The 27,219-nt window shown below is 45.0% G+C and overlaps 1 protein-coding gene across 3 annotated transcripts; it reads left to right on the top strand.

Annotated features, from left to right (window-relative positions):
• Positions 1 to 268: 268 nt before the first annotated feature.
• Positions 269 to 27,219, top strand: CCDC77 (coiled-coil domain containing 77). 3 transcript variants are annotated; one of them, XM_006069047.4, is made up of 13 exons: positions 269 to 403; positions 1,038 to 1,231; positions 4,413 to 4,465; positions 6,200 to 6,443; positions 10,512 to 10,564; positions 16,188 to 16,284; positions 17,176 to 17,248; positions 18,699 to 18,790; positions 19,738 to 19,886; positions 23,161 to 23,377; positions 24,614 to 24,739; positions 24,828 to 24,980; positions 26,321 to 27,219. In XM_006069047.4, the coding sequence occupies exons 3-13, from the start codon at positions 4,428 to 4,430 to the stop codon at positions 26,465 to 26,467; spliced, it is 1,389 nt and encodes a 462-aa protein (XP_006069109.2). In that variant the 5' UTR covers positions 269 to 403; positions 1,038 to 1,231; positions 4,413 to 4,427; the 3' UTR covers positions 26,468 to 27,219. The 3 variants fall into 3 exon arrangements, with proteins under 3 accessions (XP_006069109.2, XP_006069107.2, XP_006069108.2); XM_006069045.4 differs by having other exon boundaries at positions 10,422 to 10,564; XM_006069046.4 differs by lacking the exon at positions 1,038 to 1,231 and having other exon boundaries at positions 298 to 403; positions 10,422 to 10,564.

The raw sequence follows: 27,219 nt of genomic DNA, 5'->3' as shown, positions 1-27,219 counted from the left end.
CTATAATATCTTAAACTCTTCGCCTCCTTAGAGATAAATTCGTATATCACAAGTCATAATAATCCTGTGATTATTTACTGCATTCATGAAAACAAGCCTAAACTGGGAGACCTAAACTGCGCCAGGTCTAGCATGACTGACTCCAAACATCACACCCCGGTACCTCCTTCACCAGGAGAGCTGTGTGCAGAGGTGAAACTATATTTCCCAGTAACCTCTGCCGGGCAAGGAGCGCGAGGGAGGGCGGGAAGGGGCGGGCCTTTGTATGAACAGTTTTCCTAATGGTGCGCAATCCAGAGGCTGTGTAAGCCAGTGGGCGATTGGGCGGGCTTGGGCCCGCCGCGCCGCCCCTCGGTTTGAGTGTTTTTCTGTTGGGCTCTTGGCGTCTGCAGATCCAGGCAGGGTGAGTAGAGTTCCGGGTTCCAGGAGTGGGAGGTCAGAGAAGGGGTCTGGGGAAGAAAAGAGGGACTACTGTGCCCGGGGCGGGGGTACTAACTGTGTGATCAGTGCTGAGGGAAGGGGTGGGAGCCTGAGAGGGCTCGTCGGGAGGCCCGGGCCGTAACGGACAGTTAGCATCTTTACGGGCAGGATAGGCGGCACGGGAGGATGGGGGCTCTGGTCTCCGGGGGGTCAAAACAGGACGAAATGGAGAAAGGAATACGGAATGTAAGCTCCTGGGGTTCCCTCATCGTCCCCGCCCGGCTCAGCCTCACGTTCCTCATTTGTGAAGTTGAAGGATGAGATCCTTCACAGAGTTGTGGGATTAAAGTAATAAATGTCCAAGTGCCAAACAGATTTTAGTTGTAAGTAGACAAGCTATGGAAAATGTAAACCCTAATAAAGATATCATAGGAATGGGTAGAAGCTGGCTGAAACACTGTGACTTGTGTTATAAACAAGGGAAGGGCCAAGTTCTTTCAGGAGACAGGACAATGCTCCCATCTGCAGGTAGAACACACGGTCGTGGGAGAGGTGGGAGCCCCAGAGAACTCTATTCCGTCCCCTCTTAGAGAATGACAAATGCGCTTCCTCTGCAGCTAGTTCGTCTTGGATGGAGTGACTCAGGGAAGAGATGGAGGAGGTGGCACTTGAGTTTATCGTGTGCAGATTGGATTTTCACTGAGTGAGATTATGAGTGGAGGGAACTGTGGACCAGCTGAAGGGAAGCTCCTGAACAAAGACATGGACGCCGGAGTACATTAGGGGAGTGGAGGAAAACAAGGCAGGAGAGGTAGGTTTGGGCCGTACATTTAAAAGCCGTGCGGCTTAGGCAGAGTTTGATTTAGAGCATTAGACTATGAGAAACACCGATGAATCCTAAAGGCTTTTTAGTCGGGTGGGGGGTTGGGTAGAACAGTTAAGTCATTGTAGTAGGTTAGGTAAGAAGACATGGAGGATCCCTAAATAACACCTGTCGTTGTCAGAAGAGGGTCAAGAGAAGGAGTAGTGAAATGATAAAACTTTCAAATCCAGGTTACTTGAAAGATGTTGAATTGGTAACTGATATAGTAAAGTCAGAAGGAGCATGTTTGGGTGACAAAGATGATGTATTTGGTTTGGGAAGCATTAGCTTTAAGATGCTAAAAAATATGTGGCTTGAATGATTTTTTTTTTTTTTTAATATTAAGGAGTTTCATTGGTCAGTTATGACCACACTTCTGGGTTCATGACCCAGGAGTGAGCTGCTTCATTCTGATTTTTTCTTTTTTTAAGTTAAACATTTCAAGCTCCAATGGGACATGTATAGATGAAAATATGTTACATAATTGGAAATTCAAGTAAGGAGATTGAAAGATCTCATTTATTCATTCTAGAAGTCATTGTAAGTTATTATTTTCCAGGCTGTGTTTTAGATGATATAGGTAATCATGAAAAAGAAGTGGGAATAACGTTCCCAAAGAAATGGAGAGAGGAATAGTAAAGAGAGTTGAACACAAAACCTTTTGAACCAAGGGAATAAAATTTTCAGTGAAAATAGTAATTGTCTGCATTTATTGAATGCTTAAATGTGCTGGACATGTGCTCTGCTCTTTTATTGATTTAATCCTTACACCAGCCTGTGACATATGTGCTATCATTATCCCCATTTTCTAATGAGTAACTGAAGTTTAAAGAGGTTAAGTAAAAACTTCCTCAAGGCCACACAGCTAATAGGGGACTGAACTTTGGCTCAAACCCAAGTCTGCTTGATTTCAGAGCCTGTGCTCTCAACCACAAAACAATATTTTAAAAGAGGTTAATGTTGGCAGGCACGCAATCAAGGCACTTGTTGAATGGAGAAGGATGGAAACAAAAGAACAGTTGGACTTAAGAATGTGGATGTCTGCTGATGAATAAGGGCAACTTCAGTGCAGATGTAGTAGCAGAAGTGAGGTTATAAAGCTAAATGAGACATGAGTGTAGACAACTTTTTGTAGGTGTACTCTAGGTCAGGAAGGAGGAAGGAAGAGAGGGAGGTGAGAGGTTGCAGGTTGTTAGAAGTTCTTAGAAAGTTACGCTTGCTCTTCACTGATTTGAGGACAGTGGCATTTCAGATGCCATCCAGATACATAGACAGGAATGGAGTGCTGCAACATAGAAGAGCCTTAAAAACATTAGGCGAAATAAAAGAAGTCAGTCAGAAAGACTACATACCATATGATTCCACGGGCATGCAAGTCCAGAACAGGAACCTCTGTGGAGATAGGAAGTAGATTGGTGCTTGCTTAGGGCTGCAGTGGAGTGGAATGTAGGGGAGAGCTGAAGGTTACCTGGGTTTCTTCTTGAAGTGCTGAAGATGTTCTAAAGCTGCTGATGGTGATGGTTGCACGGTGTCTGTGACTCTACTAAGCTCATTGAGCTGTATGTTGAAATGAGTGAATTGTTTGGAATGTGGATCATACCTCCTGAGAGGGCAGGTTAGGTGGTGGGAGGTCTGTGTTGGGGGGCTCAGTGTGGGGCATGTTAAGCTTGAGAGACCTGCTCAGGCAGAGGTGCATGAGTCTTTTGAGGGCGCTCAGGACTGGAGGCTGCATTTGAGAACTGCTGGTGTGTTCCTGGTATTTAAAGCCACGAGGCTTCATGAGGTCACCAAGGCAGTAAGGATAAGCTGAGAACTAGAAGTGACTGAAGATCAGTGGCCAGTGAGGAGGGAGGGTTAGGGAGGGAAATGAGGAGCACGTGGTGTCCTGGAGGCCAAGTGCAGGAAAGCTCAAGGAGGTGGGGGGAGGAGCGGGGAGAACACGGGGTTGTGAGCAGGAAAATGGCACCTGGAATTAACCAAAGTGGTGCGTGCTTTCACTCCTTGTCACAGACTTCCTCCCCAGGGACTGAAGATTGTAGGCAGACATTTACCAAGCAGAAGAGCACTGGGATAGACTGTTAGGTCACCTCTCGCCTGCTCACAGTCACAGTGGAGTGACAGCAGGCTTGACGAGAAAGCTTTCCCCAAAGCCAGGTTTACGAAGAACCCCTCCCATGTCCCATCTCCGCATCTTCCCTTCTCCCCCTCTCTCTCCTTCACATAACATGGTATTCCCTCTTTGACAGTGAAGTTTATCTTCCTGAAAATTTCTGTGACAAGATTGATCTGTGTAGAAGGATGGTACTGACAGTCCTACATGCAGGACAGCAAAGGAGCCACAGACATAAAGAACAGACTTTTGGGCTCCGTGGGAGAAGGCGAGGATGAGATGATTTGAGAGAATAATTGAGACATATATATTGCCATATGTAAAATAGATGACCTGTGCAAGTTCCATGTGTGAAGCAGGGCACCCAAAGCCAGTGCTCTGGGACAACCTAGAGGGACGGGGTGGGGAGGGAGGTGAGAGGGGGGTTCAGGATTGGGGGGACACGTATAGACCTATGGCCGATTCATGTTGATGTATGGCAGAAACCATCCCAATATTGTAATCATCCAATTAAAATAAATTAAGAAATATGATCTGTATTATCAATTGAAATGGAAATTGTGCACGAGCTTTTTAAAGATAAAACAATAGATGCAGCACACCAAATACAGATTACATCAGTGCCTTTGTATTTAACTTAAATTTAGCATGTTGAGTCCTCTGCCTGAATTTCCACTTAATTTCTCTTGGTTATTAGAAAGTTTTCTGTATCTCCCTCTGCTATTATTTCATGGAAAGAATTGTCAATTTGTTTTGCATGTAAATTCATTGCAGAAAACTTTCATACGAGGGCTTTTCTTTTGTGTGCTTCCCATTGAAACGTTAAATGTCAGTCTGATTGTATTTAAAAACAATGATGAGGAAGAATGTCTGAATAAAATCCCATGATCTGGAGCTGCCCAAATAATACTGCATTCTAAAATGTCACATTCTGATGATGTTGGGTGGACCGGTCTGCACATCCTGTACTGTGTTTTCTGTTCCTGACCCCTCGTTCTGGATCTTTTGTGTATTCGACAGGTGTGAAAGGACAGCATGAACTTTACCCCGACGCAGTCCCCTGTCTGCAGAAAGTAAGACATTTGCTGATTTTTGAGTTGTTGAAATAAAGAGCCTAGACTTCTGGTACCCGAGTGCCCACTGGCTTAGGAACTAGAAGGGTTTTGGAAGAGAACTTCCCAACTCTGGATTTGAACTATATTAGCGCTCACTTCTCTATTCTTGTTATGTGGAATTTAGATTAAAAACTAGGACATAGTAAATGTTCATACCAGAATCTAGGCAGTGTGAGTGAGCCTCGATTATAGGGGAAACAACCAACAGACAAAAACAGGAGACTGGACTCTGGCTCTTGGTCAGCCTGCATGACACCTCTTCATCGCCCTCCTTGTCGTCAACACACTCCTGTTTGTAGAACTTCAGAAATACCTTTTAGTTAGGTTATCCATTAACCTATTTCCCAGAGATGTCAGAAGGCAACACCTTTTTAAAACACGAAACTCAGTAGTATTTCTGTCATGAGCTTTTAATGATTTATAAAGTAGTATTTTTTTCGTCATGCTCATCTATTAAAAGTGCTGCCCATAACCTTCATTAACTACAACTCTGGGCTTGTTTAAACTCTGGTATAAAGTTTCTCTGCTCTGTGGTCTATTTTGTTGTTGTAAACTGCAGGCTGTTAGCTAAAGTGAATTAATTCTCACATGAGAATTTCTCTGCTTCTGCATCATTTGTTTTCTATAATTTTCATTGTCTCGTTTGCTGAAAGCAAACAAACCAAAAAAACCCTCTGATCTAGCCTTTGCACTTGCCTGGTTTTGGTCTGTGTAATTCAAGTCTGATGCTAGATGTTGGGATCTGATTGGTTGTATGATTATTGATGAGGCTTTATTTTTTTTAGTTTTTAAAAAATATTTATTTATTTGGGTGCACTGGGTCTTAGTTGTGACATGCAAACTCTCAGTTGCTGTATGTGGGATCTAGTTCCCTGACCCGGGATCAAACTCATGCCCCCTGATTTGGAGCTTGGACTTTTAGCCACAGGATCACCAGGGAAGTCCCAAGGCTCTGTCTTCTAATCCTGAATCTTGATCCACTTATATGTCTGTCCCTTAAAGTAAGCTTTCATTTTTCAAGTTCTGATTATAAATGAATGGTAATATCTTCTGTATATGCATCTACGTGCATTTTCCCATTTAATATTGTTCAGATGATTCACTCAGTCATACAGGTATCTCTAATTCATGTTTTCTGTAACTTTGAAAATATTCCATTGTCTGAATACACCACAGTTTATCCATTATCCTGTTGAACAAAAATTTGGAAAGTTTACTGTTTTTGTTATCACAAATAATGTTTCTATGAACATTTTTGTGTATGTCACATTATATGTATGTGTAGACAAGAGAATTGCAATTTACTAGATTTAACCAATTTACTTTCTGTAGTTTAACCGAATTACACTCCACCAACAGCATGTAAGTGCTCCTGTTGCTGTATTCTTAATAGTATCAAATTTTCTGACTGTCACTCTCTGGCCTTACTTAGTTGATATTCCTTTTTTTCTTTTAAATGAACTCTTTTTATTGTCTAACTTGTATTTTGAATCCAGCTTTAAGCCTTTAATACCTGGAGAGCAGTTCATAAGATTGATTATTCATGAACCTGTAACATTAAACTCTCAGGTTTGTGAGCACCTTCATTATGAGCACTTTAAGAACATAAGCCTTATTTTTAATTTGAGGAATTGTAACATCTCATAGACGTTCAGACAGTTTTATGAATGTGTCCTTCCCCGTCTCACACAGGCCTGCAGCTGTCCACAAGCATGAGGCTGCCGGCAGCTTCAGCAGCCCCACCAGGTGGAAGGGTGTGTCCTTCTCCGATTCTGTACAGTCGACCCCCCTGCCTTCGGTGGAGGATCGCTTGGCTGTCCTCTGCCCGTCTCAGGAGCTTCTGGAGTATTATCAGAAGAAGATGTCTGAGTGTGAGGCAGAGAACGAGGACTTGCTGAAGAAGCTGGAGCTGTACAGGGAAGCGTGCGAGGGGCAGGTAAGGAGGACCCGGTGCGGCCTTCCTGGAGTCTGAGCAAGCCCGTCCAGTGCTGGGGACACCCGCAAGTGCCAGCTGGCGTCCGTGTTCTCTGTAGGTCCCTCCCACCTTGCCGAGCTGCCCTCCTCCCGAGGGCCTCGCTGGACCACGATGCCCCAGACTTCTCTGTCTCTTCCTCTCAGCCTTCTTGTGCCTCTGGTTCTTTCTCCCTCTCACGCCTGACTTTGCTCCAGTGTCGCCTCCACAGCTCCCTGACTTCTCCGTTTACTAAGTGCTGTGTGTCAGCTTCTGGCCGCCCTGTCCCTCTCTAAACGGCACCCCTTGGCTTCACTCTACGAGTAGCTGCACTGCCGCGTGTGGCCCTGCTGGTCTGTGCCCCTTGCTGGCAGCAGCTCGCCCTGTGACTTACCCCTGTCCCCCGCCTTGGTCCTGGATCAGGGCCTCTCGACCTGGCCTTATCCACGGTGAGGGCTGGCCAGTGCTTCGTCATACAGACTGTCTGGTGCACAAGGACGGGTACCAGCATCCCTGGCCTCTGCTCGCTGATACCAGTAGCCCCCACCCCCACCCCCAAGCGGTGACAGTCAGCAATGCCCCCAGACACCACCAGAGTTCTCCTGGGGGCTTAGGCAAACCCCACCCCCCCACCCTCCAGCTGAGAACTGCTGCCTAGAAAGGTCATTGCAAGATGAATTCACAGGAAATAAATCATGGTGTCCTCAGACACCACATGGAAGTTTTACCCTTTGGTGGTAGACTCCCGGTCCCGGCCCCCACCCCTCCAGGCCCGGGCCCTGCCTTCCCTGCTCCCCTTTGGCCCACAGGCCCCTCTCTCCTCTGGCAGCCTCACTTTCAGCCTGACCACGCTCGGTCACCTGCACCCGTATCCATCCCCTCCTCCTCACTGCTCCAGGGAGCATAATGAGGCTGAACAGATCCAGCAGTTTCTGTTTATTTTTTGGCCATGCCACACAGCTTGCAGGATCTCCATTTTCTAACCAGGAATTAAACCCGGGCCATGCCTGTGAAAGCCCCAAATCCTAACCACTAGGCCACCAGGGAACTCCCCTTTGTCTTCTGTCTTTAACCTCTTCTTGACATTGGCTTTTCCTCCTCAGTATATAGGTAGACTCAAATCTTTCCCAATGAAGGAGAAAGGCCCCCCTCTAGCCAGGCTTCCCTAACTCTTCTCTCAGGGCAGGGATGGCTTTCTTTCCCAGTCAGCCTTCCAGAATAGTTTGACTCGGTCACCTGCTCCGCGACTCCTTGACTGCAGCTGGGTCCAGTCCTCAGCTGCTCCTCCCATGGCTCCAGGATCTATTGCCTCAGTGACCTCTCTGTGACCTCTGCAGTATGTTCCCTATTGACCTCTCCTCTGAGAGGTCTGCTTCTGTCTTGATTCCAGAGTCATTTTTCTTTCCCAGTGTCTGGCTTGCCTCTCTGACCAGTTCTCAGTCTTGATTAACAACTTTCTTTCCTAATTCTTTTTTTTTTGGTAGGTGGGGCGGGGGGAACAGTGAAGTAGAAAAGACGTAAGTTACTCCCCTCAAAACTGTGTCCCTTTGGGGAAGGTAGTGAGAAGTTATATCATAATGGTTCAGAGAAGGTGTGGCCAGCTCATGGACATTCATCTGATTGGCTGGCGGTGAGGTCATCAGGAGTCAGCATCATCCCCCTGCTAGTTCAACCTGTCTGGGGTCTGTGTACTTGTTGGCAGCATACTGTTAGCATACAATACATTAACTGCTAACTTCTCCCACCTGGAGCGGGTTTTGGTCTGGTCTCAGCGCTTAGTAAATCAGGTTCTTGATGTCTCATTGCAGAAAAACTCAGTGAGAGACAAAATGAGACTCAAGAGGTAGATTTATTTAGAGGGAAACTCCACAGACGAGTAAGGGCCACTCAGAAGGCGGGAATGGCCTCTCCTTCCTTAGCCTTAAATGTCAAAGTTCTTTGTGATTCTACCATAAGTAATCTCATTTTGTCCACGCGTGGTCCTCCTGCCTGTGGTGTTGTAGCCACGCCTTCTGGTAAACAAACTCTCTCAGAAGGACAATGCAGATAGTGGAGTGCAGTTTATTACACCGGCGGGCCCAAGGCAGAGTCTCCTCTTAGCCAAGGACCCCGATCAGTTTTTGTGAAAGCCTTATATACCCTAAGTGTACGTACCCAAACCCCTCTCCCTAAGTTCTCTGAAACTAGTCTGAACAAAGGAAAAGAAAGATATAATCAAAGTTAACCCATGATTCGTATGCCTTAAGCCTAGGTAGTTAACAGTGGACAGTTATCAATAGGCCTGTGGTCATACCCCAATAAGCATAATAGAATTTATGATTTTATTCAGTTACACAGATAATTAGGGTATTTTTGTAGGCCAGGGAGAGTCTAGGTACTAGCCGTAGAAGCCCTGGGGCTCTTCCATCTGGGGGGTCTGGTTTTCCAGTTGGTATGTCGTTTCCATAGATACTGGTTGTATAGCTCAAAGTCCACAGTCCGGCCCAAGAGGCAGTCCTGCTTTCCAGATGCAGCCTGTTCTGTCTGTTTCCTCTTTCAATGGGAGGATGATACCCCAGGTAACTAGGGCTGACTCCTCCTCCTGCTGAGCTCCATGGTGCTGTGTCCATATCTGAAGTCAGGAACCCCCTTCCCCCTGCCTATGCGTACGCGTAGACCCCTGCCATCCCCTCCCTCCACTCCTGTCTCTTAATGCTTCTTTCTTCTTCATGATGGCGTCAGTGCCTGTGGTTCTGCCCAGCCTCCCTCGGGTCACTTGCTGAGACCTGCTGATCCTGCCTCCCAGACATTGCTCAGTCCCTTCCAGCCACCTCATCATCGTTGCAGCCACACTGTCCAAACTCCTGTTTCATCTCAGACTCTCATGCCACACTCTCAAACTCCTATTCATCCTGAACAGCTCCTAGGATCCAGCGCCTAGGGTCACACTGCTCCATCGACCTCTCACTTTCCGCTCCAGTGATGCTGTGTGTTAGTCCCTCAGTCGTGTCTGACTTTGCGACTCCATGCACTGTAGCCCACCAGGCTTCTCTGTCCATGGGATTCTCCAGGCAAGAATACTGGAGTGGGTTGCCATTCCCTTCTCCAGGGGATCTTCCTGACCCAGGGATCAAACCTAGATCTCCCGCATTGGAGGCAGATTCTTTACCATGTGAGCGACCAGGGAAGCCTGTTTTTAAGAATACTGGAGTAGGTAGCTGTTCCCTTCTCCAGGGGATTTTCCCAACCTAGAGCTCAAACCCGGGTCTCCTATATTGCAGGCAGGTTCTTTACTGTCTGAGCCATCAGTGATACTGAGGTCCTTGCATTTCCAGCTCTTCCCTGAGAGCACTGCCTTCCTCCATCTCTGCCTTCCTCTCAGGCTTCAGCTCTCTGGTGGCCTCTGACCCCCCAGCAGCTGTCAGGGATTCTTCCTGGGCCAGCTCACCCCTCCCCCATGTGTGCTGCATTCAGTCCTTCTTTCAGTTTAATTATTGGCATGTCTGTCTCCTCACACAGTTCCTCCTGCTCTGTAAGCAGGAGTCACACCTTTCATCTTTGCTTTCCAGAGTTTTATAACGCGTATTACATAAAAAGCATTAAAGTGTGACTTGGAATTCCCTGGTGTTTCAGTGGTTAGAACTTCGAGCTTCCACCTCAGGGGGCACTGGTTCGATCCCTGGTCGGGGAACTGAGATCCTGCAAGCTGCACGTTGTAGCCAGATAAAAGGAGTGGCTAGAACAGGTGGACCATGTGGTGTCCTGGGTTCTGTCGTCCGTAAGAGGAGGTGATGTGAGAGCTCTGATGTCATTCACCTTGTGGGTTTAAACTCGTCTGAACACAGCCTGTTGTCATTTGGAGCCTGCCTTGCTGAAACTGTCCACTTTGTAATATTTCTACGTGAACTGACGCCACTGCATGCAATAAGAGCTACTCCTCTGAAGCCCAGTATCTTGTCAGCTGCCTTTTTTTTCCCCCACCAGCATAAACTGGAATGGGATTTGCAGCAGAGGGAGGAAGAGATTGCTGAGCTGCAGAAAGCTCTGAGTGACATGCAGGTCTGCCTCTTCCAGGAGAGAGAGCACGTCCTACGCCTCTACTCAGAAAACGACCGCCTAAGAATCAGGTACTAACGGGAGGAAGGAGACGCCAGGGGCATGTTTCTAAACCGCATGGAACGACATGCATTTCTTCCGTGGTCCTCTTGGCTGCATTCCCAGGGAGCAGGCTCTGAGATAGGGGTTTGCCTGCGCGATCATCAGTAGGCAGACTCTTAAGGGGAGCAGCTCTGAGCAGATTTGGGTTGAGGGAGAATTTGAATTAGGATAGAGTCCACCAAGGACTTCCTGGTGGTTCAGTGGTAAAGCATCCACCTAGTGCAGGAAACACAGTTTCGATCCCCGGGTTGGGAAGATCCCCTGGAGAAGAAAATGGCAACCCACTCCAATATTCTTGCCTTGGAAATGCCATGAACAGTGGAGCCTGGTGGGCTACAGTCCATGGGTTTGCAAGAGTTGACACAACTTAGTGACTAAACCACCACCACCAGAGTCCACCAAGGGACAGAGATCTTAGTCAGCCCCACAGGGAGTGATCTGTCATTGGACGCAGCTCCCACCAGGGAGGGATATAAACTTGGGGGAGGCGGCCCCCTTCAGCCCAGGGCAGTTGCTGGAGAAGGACCGAGCCCCTGGGAGATGGGCATCTGAGCGGTATGCCAGGACACCCACTACAGTGCAGTTCTTTTTAATTCTGGTAAAATATACTTAACCTAAAATTTACTCTTTTAATCATTTTTAAGTGTACAGTTCAGTATCATTAAGTGCGTTCATGTCATCATGCAGCCACACCACTGTCCATCTCCAGAACGTTCTCATCCACACAGAGGATTTTTATAGGACTTGCATGAAGTCTGGGGATTGCTCTGTCCAATCCATGGACGCAGGATATCTTTCCATTTGTTTATTTCATCTTTAATTTCTTTTAGGAGTGTTTTCAGTATACAAGTCTTTCCTTTCCTTGGTTAATTCCTGAATATTCTTTTTGATGCTGTTGTGCATCAAATTCTTTTCCTAATTTTCTTTTCAGATTTTTCATTGTCAGTGTATAGAAATGCATGTTGGATTTGTGTTATGCTCCTTTGCTGAATTCCTTTACTAGTTCTAACAATTTTTAAAATTAAAAAAAAAAATTTTTGTGGCACCCTTAGGGTTTTCTGAGTATAAGATCATGTCATCTGTGAATAAGGATTATTTTATTTCTTGCTTTCCAACTTGAGTGTCTTTTCTTCCTTTTTTCTTGCCTACTTGGTCTGGCTAGGACTTCAGTACTAAGTTAAATAGAAGTTGCACAATGGGCAGCCTTGTCTTGTTCTTGATCTTAGTAGAGAATTTGCAGTTTTTCACCATTGAGTGTGACTTTAGCCATGGGTTTTCAATTGTGGCTTTTGTTGTGCAGAGGTTGTTTCCTGTTCTTCTTAATTTGTTGAGTGTTTTTATCTAAAAAGGGTGTTGAATGTTGTCAAGTGCTTTTTCTGTATCAGATGATGATTGTGTGTTTTCCTCCTTCATTGTGTCCGTGTGATGTATTACTTTGATCAACTTCCATATGTTGAACCTTGCTTGTATTCCAGGAATAAATTCCACTTAATCGTGGTGTATCCTTTTAATATGCTGCCGAATGCAGGTTTACTAATGTTCTGTGGAGGATTTTTGTATCGATGTCTGTAAGGTCTGTAGTGGTTTTCGTGTAGTGTCTGTCCAGCTTTCGTATCAGGGGAGTGCTGGCCTCATAGAAAGTAAAAGTAACTGTTGCTTCCTCTTCAGTTTTTGGAAAAGTTTGAGGATGAGTGCTGTTAGTCCTTCTTTAAGTGTTCAGTGGAATTCACCATGGAAGCCATCAGGTGCAGGGTGTTTCTTTGTTGGGAGGTTTTTGATTCCTGGCTCAATCTCCTTAAGTTTCAGCCTTGACCTAATGCAGCACTTCATTTCAGTTCAGTTCTGGGCCACGAGGAAAGGTCACCGTCCACGACACCTGCTACACGGGTCAGCGCAGTGTCCCATTTCACCTTCCACGTCACCTGTTACACGGGTTGCCGCAGTAACAGCGTTAGCACAGTGTCCTGTGTCACTTTGCATGTCACCTGTTACACGGGTCGGCTCAGTGTCCTGTTTCACCTTCCACAACACCTGTTAACACGGGTCAGCGCAGTGTCCTGTGTCACCTTCCACATCACCTGTTAAACGGGTCGCCACAGTGTCCCGTGTCACCTTCCACGTCACCTGTTACAAACATTAGCACAGTGTCCTGTGTCACTTTGCACGTCACCTGTTACACGGGTCGCCACAGTGTCCCGTGTCACCTTCCACGTCACCTGTTACAAACATTAGCACAGTGTCCCGTGTCACCTTCCACGTCACCTGTTACAAACATTAGCACAGTGTCCTGTGTCACTTTGCACGTCACCTGTTACAAGCGTCAGTCAGCACAGTGTTCCTTGTCACCTTCCATGTCACCTGTTACATGGGTCAGCGCAGTGTCCCAAAGAAAGGACATGTTGTCTTCAGACACTGAGCAGTTCCTCTGGCATTATGAGTCCTTGGTGGCGGTAGGCATGAGGTACAATAATCTGTCCTTCATTTTGAAGGGAGTGGCCTGGCGTGCCTCAATCAGACCCCTGAAACTTGGCTGACTTGCTATGTAGGGTTTACCTCCGGCCCTTTGGAGTACACTTGAGGGTTCTAACCCACTTGCACTTGTTGTTTGTCCCATCTGATTTAATTTGATAGCTCAGTAGTGAACAGATCCAGGTCCCTTTGGACAAATTTGATATTGAACAGAAGAGCTAACGGTCCTCAGAAAGCCTGTAGAAATATCCTCTTGTTCACGTCACCCGAACGAGAACTGCTCTGGGCCTGTTGATCGTGGAAGGGAGCACATTTGCTTAACCATAGCCACATGCTGTGTACCTAAGACCTGGTTCTCTGCTCTGGCAAAAACGCTACTGCGGCTGCACAGTCACCGACTGTACCTGCTTGGTAGCACTGCGTTGTTGCCTGTCTGGTTCTGCAGGATCATACTTGCGAATTAATGGGGATTTGATGGGGACCCTCACCCTTACAGCCTTTACTCTTTGTTTACCATTGTGGCTGGGGTGCGGAGAGGCAGTTTCAGAGGCTTCCACTTGCTTTAACACAGAAACCAAGGAAACAATTTGGAGATTTTGCCAACTGCCAATTATGTTCATTTCAGTTATACATTTGGAGATGGGGGAATGACCCCTGACTGGGTTTGGATCCAGTGGACCCACTTTGAGCTGGACCAGAACCAAAATTCTGTTTATTACCTGGTTCCTGTATGCCCCAGATAATGCTTCATTTCACTAGGTGTCAAAGTCAGCTCAGACTGCCCAGCAGCCCTTCCCCACAGTGCACAGTTACTGGAATAAATGGCCGTGGGCCCTTGGAGGAAGGGCTGAGTGATCGTGACCGTGGACTCTGGCTGAGGCCTCACCAGACCTTACCTCTCGGAGAGTCAGCTTCTTCTTTAGGTAGTAGTCTTGACAGCTGGCTGGGGTGTGGGAAGTGGGGCAGAGGTTGTGAGTTTGTATAGAATGCAGCCCAGCTTTCCTCCTGCCTTTACTTTTATTTGATTGTTTAGCCTCTCCCCTGTTTACCACTCACCTGTCTTGCTCCTAAGAACACTGTAACAGGTCTGCACATCCCAGGCTCTGAAATCTCATTGTGTTTTTAAAAGATTTTTTAATAAAGTCTTTATTGAATTTATAACATGTTGCAATATTACTCCTGCTTTATGTTTTAGTTTTTTGGCTGCAAAGTATGTGGAATTTAGCTCCCTGACCAGGGATCAAACCTGCTCCCCTTGCATTGGAAGGTGAAGTCTTAACCACTGGACCAGCAGGGAAGTCCCTGACATCTCTCTTAAAGTTTGCTTCCTTGGTCCATTTGCGGTATCAACTGTCTGGGGTCAGTTTCCTGGAAAATGAACTCCGCAATGGAGATTTGCTTGCAGGAGGTTTGCAGGGAGTGTGCTCAGGAGTAAACCACCAGGGGGCACTCGGGAGAGTCTGAGTGTGCAGAGGCTAAGTGGCGATTCAGTGACAGCAGGCCTCGGCCCCTGCCACACACAGGGTGCCCTTCTAGGATGGTCCTCAGATCCTGAAACGAGGTGAGAGGACTGGGTTTCGCGCCCCTCAGTAGCCAGGCCCCGGGTGCAGGCTGCTCCTCGAGCAGACAGTTGGTGAGATAGGCCGCCTGGACTCAGAGCAGGCCTGGAGAGAGATCCAGCTGTGAACTGTCAGCTCCCACGTAGCTGAAGAGGCAGATTTGAACAGTACGCCCTGGTGTCTGCCTTCACGCTCTTCAACCAACTAACTGATTGAGGTTATTTCCCGCTGGGTTCTCTGAATTCCTGAATCTAAATGCCTGATGCTCTTAAAACTAGAGCTGAAGTCTAGATAAATCCTATTTAATTTAATTTAGTTTAGTTAATTTTTTGGAGCTTATTGCTGATGTTCTTTCCTCTCTTGACATTTTTGATTTTCAATGTTTCAGGCCTACAGCAAAGTGATTCAGTTATGCATAGGTATGTGTACATACCTATAAATATACATATATGTATACAAATGTATTTACTTTTCAGATTTTCTTTCCCAGGTAAGTTATTACAGGATATTGAGTAGCGTTCCCTGTACAGTAGGACCATCTACTTTATATCTAGTGGTGTGCATATGTTAATCCAAACTCCCCGTTTATCCCTCCCCCCTTCCCCTTTGGTAACTGTAAGTTTATTTTCTACATCTATTAGTCTGTTTCTGTTTTGTAAATAAGTTTATTAATATCATTTTTCTAGATTCTACATATGAGTGATACCATGATATTTGTCTTTGTGTGACTTCACTTAGTATAATAATCTCTAGGTCGATCCATGTTGCCACAAATAGCATTATTTCATTCTTTTTTATGACTGAGTAACATCCCATTGTGTGTGTGTAGTGAAGTAAAGTGAAGTGGAAGTCACTCAGTCAGGTCTGACTCTTTGCGACCCCATGGCCTACAGTCCATGGAATTCTCCAGGCCAGAATACTGGAGTATTCTGGAGTATATTACTGGAGTATTCCCTTCTCCAGAGGATCTTCCCAACTCAGGGATCAGACCCAGGTCTCCTGCATTGCAGGCAGATTTTTTGCCAGCTGAGCCACAAGGGAAGCCCAAGAGTACTGGAGTGGGTAGTCTGTTCCTTCCCCAGCAGATCTTCCTGACCCAAGAATCTAACCTGGGTCTCCTGCATTGCAGGTGGATTCTTCACCAACTGAGCTATCAGGGAAGCCCTCTGTGTTTAGAACATCTTCTTTATCCATTCACCCGCTGGTGAACACTTAGGTTGCTTCCGTGTCTTGACTATTGTAAATAGTGCTTCTGTGAACATTGGGGTGCATGTATCATTTTGAATTAGATAGTTTTCATCTTTTCCGAATATATGCACATGAGTGGGATTGCAGGGTCATATGGTAGCTCTATTTTTAGTTTCTTTAAGGAACCTCCATAATGATCTCCATAGTGGCTTCACCAGTTTACATTCCCACCAATAGTGTAGGAGGTTAATCCAATTTAATTTTAACTTGAGGTTATCATTGCTTTAAAAATAAAATGAGTCAGAAGGGAGATCCTTTAAACAAACATTTACTTACTCTGGACACAGTGTATGCTTATTCTTTATGAGAATTGCAGGGAGCTAGAAGACAAGAAGAAGATTCAGAATCTCTTGGCTCTTGTGGGAACAGACACTGGAGAAGTGACCTACTTTTATAAGGAGCCTCCCAACAAAGTAAGTCCTCCTTTATATGGCAAGGTAGACAAGGCTTTTACAAAATGCAGCCTGGGTCCTTAATCAGACAACTTTGATCCTTGCTAAAGAAGCTCAAAGGAGAATTAGCTACCATGGTCTCAGTTTGCTTTTTTCAGAGCATTTTCTGCAATTACAAACAGGTTTGTGATTTTATTCTTTTTCTTCAAAAGCCTTGGAAAGTAGCATTGTTTACCCCATTCTGCCATTTGGAAACCTTAAGCTTAGAGGAGGAGGTGTCTTGGATGAGATTAGAGAGAGCAGCAGGAACAGACTTAGTGTGGGAGCAAGTTTCAATACTGGGTTCTTTTTAGGTCTTCATTTACACCGATTACAAAAGTAATGCATGGTCTTTGTTAAAAACAAACACAGATTTCAGAAATCTAACAGAAAAGTGATAGTGTCCCATAATTCTGTACCCTAGAGATAAAGCTTTTTTCCTACTCATATAGAAATATTTATGTGTATAATTGAGATTTCCACTTGTTCACTCTATAAACAGTGCTTCAGTGAACATCTTTATACATATCTATATATGCATGCTTCAGTGTTTCTGTTACTTTCCTAAAAGACCTTGTCAAAGACCACTTTCTTTTTTTTTTGTAGATATTGCCAAAGAACCCTGAGATTTTATTTTTCCATTTCTATCACCAGCAGTGGTTTTAGTCAGTGTGTGTTCAGTTTGTTAGTGGGTTTTATCCAGTTTCTCTTCTCTGGTCTCCCATATGTATGGCATCCTTATATGATTGTTTAAGTTTTGATCAGCTTAATTTATGAATGGTGTTTGATCTGGAGAACTAAAGCTAAAAAATGAAATACTGTATTTATAGGAAGACTATTTCTGTACTTTTTTTTTTTTTTTTGCTTCTTCAGGTCAGCATTCTCCAGAAGACTGTCCAGCCTGTAGAAGTACGTGAAAAGAATGAGTCTCCAGCTCTCAGAGCAGGTACCAGCTGTATTTTTAGAAATTCTTATTGATGCAGAATTAAAAACCATGGTGCAAATAATTAAACAGTTTTTCCTACTGTACAGTGATAATAAATATTCATAATCATGCTGCTGGTGGTTTCAGATCTTACTGAGCTTTTTTTAAAAAAACCTTTCTATGATGTTTTAATAAAGTAGAATAAAAAATATATCTAATTAATATGCTTATGGTGATAAGTCATAAAATATACTTGGATAACATGTGGAATCACAGCCTATGAATTATTCTCTAACCCTCAGTCTCCTTATCCTTTCCTCTTTTATTAATGGAAATCACAATTTTTTAAAATTGAGATATAATTGACATATAATGTTAGTTTTAAGTGTGCAAAATAGTAAATTGATATTTGTATATACTACAAAATATTCACCACAATAAGTCTAGCTAATGCATCACTACACATGTGGAGATAAGCACTTTTGAGGTCTGCTCTTAGAAAGGAAACAAAAATTCTAACTTGAAATAACGTGCACCCCAGTTCACAGCGATATTATTTATAATAGTCAAGATATGGAAACAGCCCAAGTGTTCATCAACAGATGAATGGTTAAAGAAGATGAATGGAATACTACTCAGGCATTTAAAAAAAAATGAAGTCTTGCCATTTGCAGCAACATGGATGGATTTAGAGGGCATAATGCTAAGAAATAAGAAAAATATTGTATGATATCACTTATATGTGGAATTTAAAAAATAAACTAGTGAGTATAGAACAAAAACAGACTCACAGATATGGAGAACATAGTTACTAGTGGTTACCAGCAGGGTGAAGGAAGAGAAGGGGCAGAATAAGGGTAAAGGATTAAGAGGAACAAACTACTATGTATAAAATAAATAAGCTACAAAGATATATTGTACAGGACAGGGAATATAGCCAGTACTTTATAATAAGTATAGACAGAGTATAATCTATAAAATTTTTGAATTGCTATGTTGTACACATGAAACAAATATTATAAATTACTATACCTCAATAAAAAGAATAAATAAGCTTCTTGAATCATCTAAATCATCAAATTATGTTTAGTACAGTTTTAGTGTTGCTTGTTTATAAAATCATTTTGTCTGTTGAAAATTGGGTTATACATCATAACTAAAATGTTTAGATTTAGTTTTTGTAATTCATTACCCTTTTTCATTAAATAAGATTTTACAAAGAAATTAGATATAACTCCAAAGGGAAATTTAGTAGTTTATTCTTCAGAAAGATCCAGGTGACATCCTAACAAAGTTCCGTTAAAAGACTCCTATTTGCGCAGTTGAGCATTGTAATTATTGTACATTGTCCTTTTTCTTCCTTTCCTTCTCTTCCATATAAAGAAAACCAAACTTCTCTGCAAAGATAATGTTGATGCTTGAAAAGCGGAAAGAAAAGCTAAGTGAAGGCCTCCACTGTTTTCTGTTTTAGACTCTAAAGGCAGCAGGAGGAAATCAGCAGGGAGAGAAAAGGAGGTGAGCACTGGGCTGCATCAGAGAGACGTCCAGACCCTCGCCCTCCAGGTACGATCGTCGCCGCTCCGCACACAGGCCTGGAGTGGGTCCTGTGCCCTCACTAGCGTGTGCCACGTGTCTCCTGGCACACGTTTCCTCTGGGCATCTTGGGATTGGAAATTTGAGGTTGTTCCTAATTTCCCAGAGCTCTGTCTTTACAACCATTACTCTGTACTGCACCATTCTAGAAGTGCTGGTGTGAACCTGCAGTTCATTCAGCTCATAGGCCGAACCCTCCCGCCAGAGTCGTCACAGTCAGAACTCCTGTGCAGCTGGCCTGGGACACGCAGAGCTGCAGCTGTCTGTCCCCAAACGGTGACCTTTGGGGGTACATCCGTTTGTCTGGTGCATGTATTCCAAAGTCTAAGAAAGTAATGAGTCACCCTCTCACCATCTGGTCATCATATGTCACCTACAACCCTGATTTTTCATCTAACGGCATTCAAGTTCCTGTCCTTATCAGAGGGCGTGTTGATGTAAATGGACAGTTTCTACCTTTGGCCAGTGTCGCCATGTGGGGTCAAGACAGCCTGACTCAGACAAGGAAATCACATTATACTCGTTTTGCCACACTTTCTAAATTTAAAAATGAAGACATGAGTCTTTTTCTACACAACTGGGAAGTCCCAAAAGGGAGACAGTTCTGAAAGCCCAGAGAGAGAGATGGTGAGAAGGTGAGCGTCTCGGAGAGGGGAGACGGGCTTGTCCAGCCTTTCTGGTGTGACTTGGGTGCTCTGCTTGGTGTGGATGGAGTCTGCTCTCATGTGGCCTCAGACCACATGTAAGATGTAAAGAGGAGTCCAGTCGAGATTTTTCTCCTGTTTGTTTTGCTGCTGCACATCTGTTTTTTTTTGTTTGTGGGATTTTTGTTTTTCTGGAGAGAGGCTCGCTGTTAGAGGTGAGAAGCGAGCAGGAGTAGAGCGGGAGTGGACGCCTCGCCCCTCCGGCCTGTCCAGGTGGAGGCGCTGCAGGCGCAGCTGGAGGAGCAGACCCGGCTCTCACGGGAGCAGGTGGCAGGACTCATGGAGGAGAGGCGGATCTGCGTCGAGGAAGTGCAGGTTCATCAGCAGAGGAGCCGGGACAGAATCACAGAGCTCACCAGAAGGTGGGTACTCACGATCCACACTGGACAGGTTTCAGGTGTCTCCTATGTGGTTTAGAAGGTCCAGGGGTCAGGACTGTCACACTCACTGCCAAGGTCGCAGGTTCGATCCCTGGTGGGGGAGCTAAGATTCCACAAGCTGGCAGTCCTGTCCAGTAGCAGCAAGGGTCCTGGCACTGAAGGAACCGTCTCAGCAGACCCCCACCCCCCACCTCTCTCCCACTTCCCTGGCGTGCTCATCTGATGCTTTTCCTACAGGACTGGGGCTCTACATTCTCCCCTCAATCCCTCTGAGGGTTGTAGTCTGATCGTACCATCCTGGAATATCCTTTTCTCCACTGATGGGTTATCTAAGTCAGCATAACAGTCCTTTTCTCTTGTTCGACTTCACATAATTGCACCAGAAAATGGAAACTGTGTACTGTTTTTACCCCATTCCTGCCTGCCTGTCCCCCGCTTTCTGCAGTCTGCTCTTGTTCCCTGTTTTGCTTAGCGTTCCCCGTCTAAAGTCATCACTGAGTTCATTCGTGTCTTTCTGTGTGTCTGGGCCTCTGACCACCCCCTTTGAAATCCATCTCCCTTGGTTCCCGCAGCACCTGTCTTTCTTGGTTCTCCCCATTTCACCCTCCTCAGCTGTTTGTCCACTTGCAGTGACCAGAGCTGGGCTGTAGAGACATCTTCAATAAAGTATGTTTGAAAACGTCAAATTTACCACAATGAAACTCAACTTTCTCTTTCCCAACAAGCACCCTTCCCCATCTCAGACCTGCTGCTCCATTCTTTCCCATTTAGCCCAGTGCCGTTGCATCCATGTAGTTTCTCAAGTTTGGAGATTTGGGGTCGTTTTCAGCTCCCCACTCTCCAGTTTCTGATTCCAAACCCTGTCATCTGTGAACCCGGAAGCCTCTCCTGTCCCTTCTCTGCCCTCTCGTTCCCGGCTCAAGCTGTGTTCTGGTTTAATCATTGCTGTCACCAAGCTGTGTTTCCTGCCGCCGGTCCCCTTGTGCCCTGCAGGCTTCCTCCCTGTGAGTGTCTCCTGCTGCCTTGGCCCTTGGGAGTCTCGGCCCTCAGTCTCTGCTCCTCTGGCTATAGCTCACCTCGTTCTTCGGCCAGACTCCTGTGGCTGTGGGTCATGCAGCACTCACGGTGCAGCAGCCCCTCGCTGTGCAGTCATCCTTCTCTGACCTTCCCAGGAATGGGTGCACTCTTCCTTACACATCTCCCCCACATTGCCCTTGATGACCAGCATGATTCAGCGATGGACCTTTTCACCTTCTGTTTTAATGATGTCTCTTCCCCAGGGTCTTTTCCTGTGCAGAGCAGGCACATAATAAATAATTCTTGAACACTTGATGACCTTTATCTTACCTTCTCTATCCTGCATTAAATATCCTACATTTTAAAATATTTTTTCACAGGAATTCCCTGGTGGTCTGGTGGTTAGGACTCAGAGCTTTCACTGCCAAGGGCCCAGCTTCAATCCCTGGTTGGGGAACTAGGATTCCATAAGCCATGTGGTGCGGCCGAAAAAAAAAAAAAAAATGTGTATATATATATATATGTACACACACATGTGTATGTGTATATATGGGCTTCCCTGGTGGCTCAGATGGTAAAGAATCTGCCTCTAATGTGGGAGACCTGCATTCAATTTCAATCCCTGTGTTGGGAAGATCCCCTGGAGTGTGTGTGTATATATTCTTTTTCACCTTGCAATCTTCATCCTGTTGGTTTTTTTATTGCTTCACAAACTTTTTTAGTGTCTCTTCCTCCATTCTAAAGCATGGTCACTAAACTAGACATGATACTCAAGTTGAACTCGCTGACCCGTGCCGGTAGAAGATGCCCCTGGCCCTTGGCAGGCCCTGCTGCTTCCAACATCATGTCTTGTTTGCATTTGGCTGGTACCTCTCCATCTTTATTTTTGGTATTTTGTGCTTAAGCATAGCATCTCCAGTTTCTATTGGATTTGAATTGTTTTTAAGGGAACAATACTTTTAAATTGTCAGAGTAAAGTATGATTTTACATGTCAGAATATTAATAACCTTCCTAGTTCAACTTCTTCTGCAGATCTGAGCACTTGATCGGCTCCTTCCAGTAGATTGGGATCCTGAGGGTGTTGAATGGCAGGAAATCCAAGGCCATTAATGGCTGCCTGATAGGTGTCACTTTGAGACCATTTGTACATTTTCAAGAGCATGCTTCCCCTGTTTGTAACTGAGAGCATAACACCAGATAGAATAAAATAACCTGTTGCAAGCAAGAGCGGTCCTTGAGGGAACTGACTCAATCTCTCCCTGTTTATACAGACACACGCATACCTGAATATATTCATCAGATGACGGTTACTCCTCTGACATTATGTAGTCTTTGTCCCCTTCTCTGTGTACTCTCTTACTCATGAGAAGAACTAAGTGGATCTCACCATATGTGTTCAGTGGAAAACTGCAGTATGGTATTTAATGCCCTTTGCAAGCAGTCCAATCATTTGATACAGTATATTTCTAGCTGCTGATGTTAAACTGATGAGTTGCTAACTCTTCAGGATATTTTTTTTTTTTGAAGACAGAAACATCATTTGTCTATTCCCAAATCTCAGCAGGAATCTATTTAGTACCTGTGTATGTCTAGTAGCTGGTACTGTCCTTGATGGTCCTTGTGGCATCTGGCAAAAATAAATGATAAATAAGCTTAAGAAGTGTTGCGCTACAGCACAGGGCGTAGAGTGGAAGCACTGAGGGGTTTCGAAGAATGGAGGGGCCTCGTGGGCTGAGGCCATTGCTTCCACCGAGGAAGCCTATCTCAGAAAAAGGACAGGATTTGCTGTTGGGCAGCTTGGCCCAACAGCTCACAGGGGAGCTCGGCCCAGACAGAAGCAAAGCTGTGTGGATGTTTTTGTTTTAGAACTTGTGTTAACCTTTAGTCAGAACCCCATCACTTAGTTTATTGTAAAGTCTGGTGCCTTGGAAAAGTTCATACTTAGGCTGTGTGTAAATATTTCTGTAGTCCTTCTAATTATGTAACCTGAAATTAGCACCCAGAAAAATATCTGTAAAGGCCAGTCTATGAACCAATGTAGGTACATTATACTTTGTTCAATAAAACATGTAAGACTGCTGGTGATCAGATGAAGCATGTTTTTAAAATGCTGATGATATTTACAGAATCTACGTATTACACAGTTTTTAAAGGACCTGCATCTTGGCTGTGTTTGAAGTAACTGTCACATGTACCGGGGAAGCATCTTCATGTCCACATCTGTACTTTCTTCCCTAGTCTCCACCACACCCAGGAGCTGCTCTACGAGAGCACCAAAGACTTTCTGCAACTCAGATTTGAAAACCAAAATAAGGAGAAGTCCTGGATGCTTGAAAAGGATCACTTGATGTCAAAGATTAAGGAATACAGGATGCAGTGTAAGAAGAAAGAAGAGAAAATGGGAAAAATGTGGCTAGTTCATGAGAGTCATCACAACCAAAATGAATATATTAAGGTAGTTTCCTCTATCTTACAGAATTTTTTTTTTTATTCTGGAATTGTTGAAAGAACTCGGAGAATTTCAAAGAACCTAATCACTGTCATATAAGATCCAGTCCAGGAAGCTGTTGTAGCAACGATCTCAAGAAATAGGTCTCAAAGAGTAGGTCTTTGTTACTGTGTTTGGGGGTTTAGAACATTAAGTGTTGACTGATCGATAGATTCATTCAACAGATGTTTGTTGAAGTCCTGTAGTGGGTGGGGCTCTCAGTGTACGGCAGCAGACAGGCTAGACCAGGTCTGTCTTCATGGCATTTACATTCTAACAGGTGAGAAAGACCAGAAACATTAACAAATAACCAGGTATGGGTTATAGAAAAGTGGTCCTGGGAGTTCCCTGGTGGCCTAGTAGTTAAGATTTTGGGCTCTCACTGCGTGGCCCAGGTTCATTCCCTGGTCAGGGAGCTGAGATCCCATAGCCAGATGGTGCAACCAAAATACATTAAATTTAGGGAGGGAAAAAAACTGGTGTTATAGAATTAGAAGGATTCTGTGAAGATTGTATGTTGCTATTGGAGGTCTACTTTTGTTGAGAAGCACTGGGACACCATCTGGAGTCTGGCATTTTTGCTGAGACCTGGAGAGTGGAGCTTGCCAGGCAGACCTCGGGGAAGAGCATCAGGGCAGGTGTGAGGGAGCATGTGGCCGTGAGGGGTAGGCACGCAGGGTGGAGGGAGGGCGGCCCTCCCTCAAGTATTCACGCTCCTGCCGAGGATGCACAGCTCCGAGCGTCGTCGTGTCTTTGAAGGATTCTGTCTAAGGAAGTGACATCCAAGTTGGGCTTCTTCAAGATCATCCTGGCTGCTCAGTGGAGCGTGTGTTTTAAGTGCTGTTGATGTTTCTTTTTAAAGAAAAACTTAAGAAGCGTATCCCCAAATAGGTTGTAATGTCTTATTTGGTACAATTCCGAACTCTTTTATCTGACTCTTCCAAGAGCCGAAAATATTTGTTTCGTTTAAAAAATTTTCTAAAAAATAAAAATAAACGGAAAAAACCCCAGAATTTCCTACTCTATACACATTAAGAAAAAAGCTAGAGAATCCTCCGGAAGTAGGTTTTCAGATGTTCTCTGTGATGTCTTGTTCCTTCACTGATTTAGCACTTCTGGAAATCCTTTCTTTCTTTCCCTCAGTGCTACTTGAATTACCCAAATTAAAGAACAAATGAATTTTTCTCTCCTTCTGACCCACAGTCCCTAAAGGATAAGCTCATACAAGAGAGAAGGCTGTCTAGCATGTACCAAGAGCAGTGCATTTCCCTGGAAGAAGAGCTGGCCCGGATTCGTGAGGAGGAAGGAGCAAGGAGAGAGATCTTTAAGGTGTGGGGTTCTCTGCCTCTCGGGGGGCGGGCAGCTGGCTAGGGGTGCCCCTTCTGCTTACAGAGGCCCTCCTGTACCCCGGGTGTAGGACCGCACCAGCAAGATGGGGAGACGCCTGCAGGCCATGACTAAGCGCTACGAGGCCTTGGAGACCCGGCGTGTCTTAGAGGTAGAAGGCTTTAAGACAGACATTAAGATTCTCCGGCAAAAACTAAAAGACGTGGAGCAAATACTCTATAAGGTAATTGATCCTGAATTACCAGGAGGGAGTAGAGGTGTGGGTGAATAGACGGCACGAGGGCCCCTCTGAGGGAGGCTGGGCCGCATCACCATCCTCCTGGTCTCGCTGAAATCAGTGTAAACAGTGCGTGCCAGAGGAAGACAGCACAGACTGAAGCAACTTAAGGACAATGTCAGAGTATTTCCACCTGAGCTCAGCTCAGCACAAGTATTCATCCCTCCCAACTCAAGGAGTGGGTTCAGAGAGTCGTGTCTTGGAGAAGGCGATGGCACCCCACTCCAGTACTCTTGCCTGGAAAATCCCATGGACGGAGGAGCCTGGTAGGCTGCAGTCCATGGGGTCGCGAAGAGTCGGACACGACTGAGTGACTTCACTTTGACTTTTCACTTTCATGCACTGGAGAAGGAAATGGCAACCCACTCCAGTGTTCTTGCCTGGAGAATCCCAGGGACGGGGGAGCCTGGTGGGCTGCCATCTATGGAGTCGCACAGTCGGACACAACTGAAGCGACTTAGCAGCAGCAGCAGCATGAGTAAGTGCCTACTTCAATTGTGAATTAATGATGGCTTAAAATATTACATTTTTGCAAATAAAACTGAACACTGAGAGCTGCTCAAGAGCAGGAATACCTTGTTTTATTTTTCTTGGGATCCCCAGTTCTTAGTATGGCTTCTGATTTAGGGCAAGTGGAGGTTAATAAATGTATAAATGAATTAAAAAAAAAAAGAGTCGTGTCTGTGGGGAGTTCCTGGGGTTCCTGTGGTGAGGACTCAGCGTTCTCACTGCCAGAATCCGGGTTCAATCCCTGGTCAGGGAACTAAGATCCCACAAGCCATATGGCCTGGCCAAAAGAAAAAAACCTGTCTATTTTACAAATAGGGAAAGTGAGTAACTCAGTTAGAAAGTACTTCTTCCCTATGAGACACAGCTTCACGTAGAATCTGAGGTGCCTCCAGTGTCATCTTAAAGAGATGCAACTGTCCATCCACACACCCTGAGCAGTCACTCTGCCAAGCAGGTTCACACAGAAACAAAGCGATGCTGCCTTTCATGCTTTGGCGGATTTACTAATAATGTCTATATTGGTCTCTTTACTCACTGTTAATTGTTGATTGTCCTCTGACTCAGGCTTCTGTCTGTCGTGTGGGGAAGCAATGGTTTCGAGCCTTTTCAGCCCTAACTCTACATTTTCCTTCTCTCAGCGAGTCTCTAGACTAAGCATTGAATCTACCCTGTGAACTAAGAGTATCAGAGAAAGGAGCTGGCACAGCTGGGGCTTCATGCCAGGTTTCTCTCCTCTGGCATCTGCCATAATCACTTCTTTTTTTTTTAATCTCTAGGCCACACTCAACGCCCAGGCAAACCAGGATCTTGCCATTCTGTGTGAGGTTCGTGATAGCAATCGACTGGCACACAAGATACAGGGAGAACTGAGGAACCTCAAGTCCAAAGTGTTTGGTCTAGAGAATGAACTTAGGCTCTGCTGATGTTACAGTTTAGGAATGGCACAGGTCTGGAGTAGGTCTGCCTCCTGAAATTCAAGAAAGTCATCCACTCCCAGAAACCATAGGCACAGAGTTGTCCAGAGTAGTGGTGTCCGTTGTTATGAAGACAAGGGGAAGAATCAACTTTTTTTTTTTTTTTTTGCATCCTAAGATTTATGGGTTTTGCTGTCCTGTTAATTGATACTGGGGTTTTTTGATTAATTAAATTTTTTTTTTTGGTCTGGATTACAACCTGAATTACTTAGAGACTTTCCCACATTATTTGGGAGTTTATGATGATAGGGGTTTTTTTGTTTGTTTGTTTTTGTGTTTTTAAGAAGACAGTGACAAAAAGGAAAGTGTTTATTTTTGCTGTCGGCTTGGCTGAGTGTTAAGGGAGGAACACTTCCCCCAGGAGGTCAAGACTCCCACTAAGATTGCCTTTCTCCTGGGCAGGGGGCAAAGGTCACAGAACACAGGCCAGTCAGACATGAACTGTCCTTAACTCTCTCAGCCCTAAGCTGAGGGGCTCTTATTCCTTTCTGGACAGCAGCCTCAAGAAGTGTCACCAGAGGGCACCAGAGACCCTCCTCTTAAGCAAAATAATCATCTGGGAACATAAAGATGCCACTTTGGTAAGAATGAGTGAAAAATTCAGTATTTTACCAGCGCCATGTGTTTTTTGTTGTTTTTTTTAATAATGTATATATTTTAAATTAGCTATTTTTCAATAAAACATAGTGGAAAATGTTCTA

This window comes from Bubalus bubalis, chromosome 4, assembly GCF_019923935.1.
Source record: "Bubalus bubalis isolate 160015118507 breed Murrah chromosome 4, NDDB_SH_1, whole genome shotgun sequence".
NCBI lineage: Eukaryota > Metazoa > Chordata > Mammalia > Artiodactyla > Bovidae > Bubalus > Bubalus bubalis.
The sequence above is the reverse complement of the archived record's forward strand: the minus strand, read 5'-3'. Positions and strand labels throughout refer to the sequence as shown.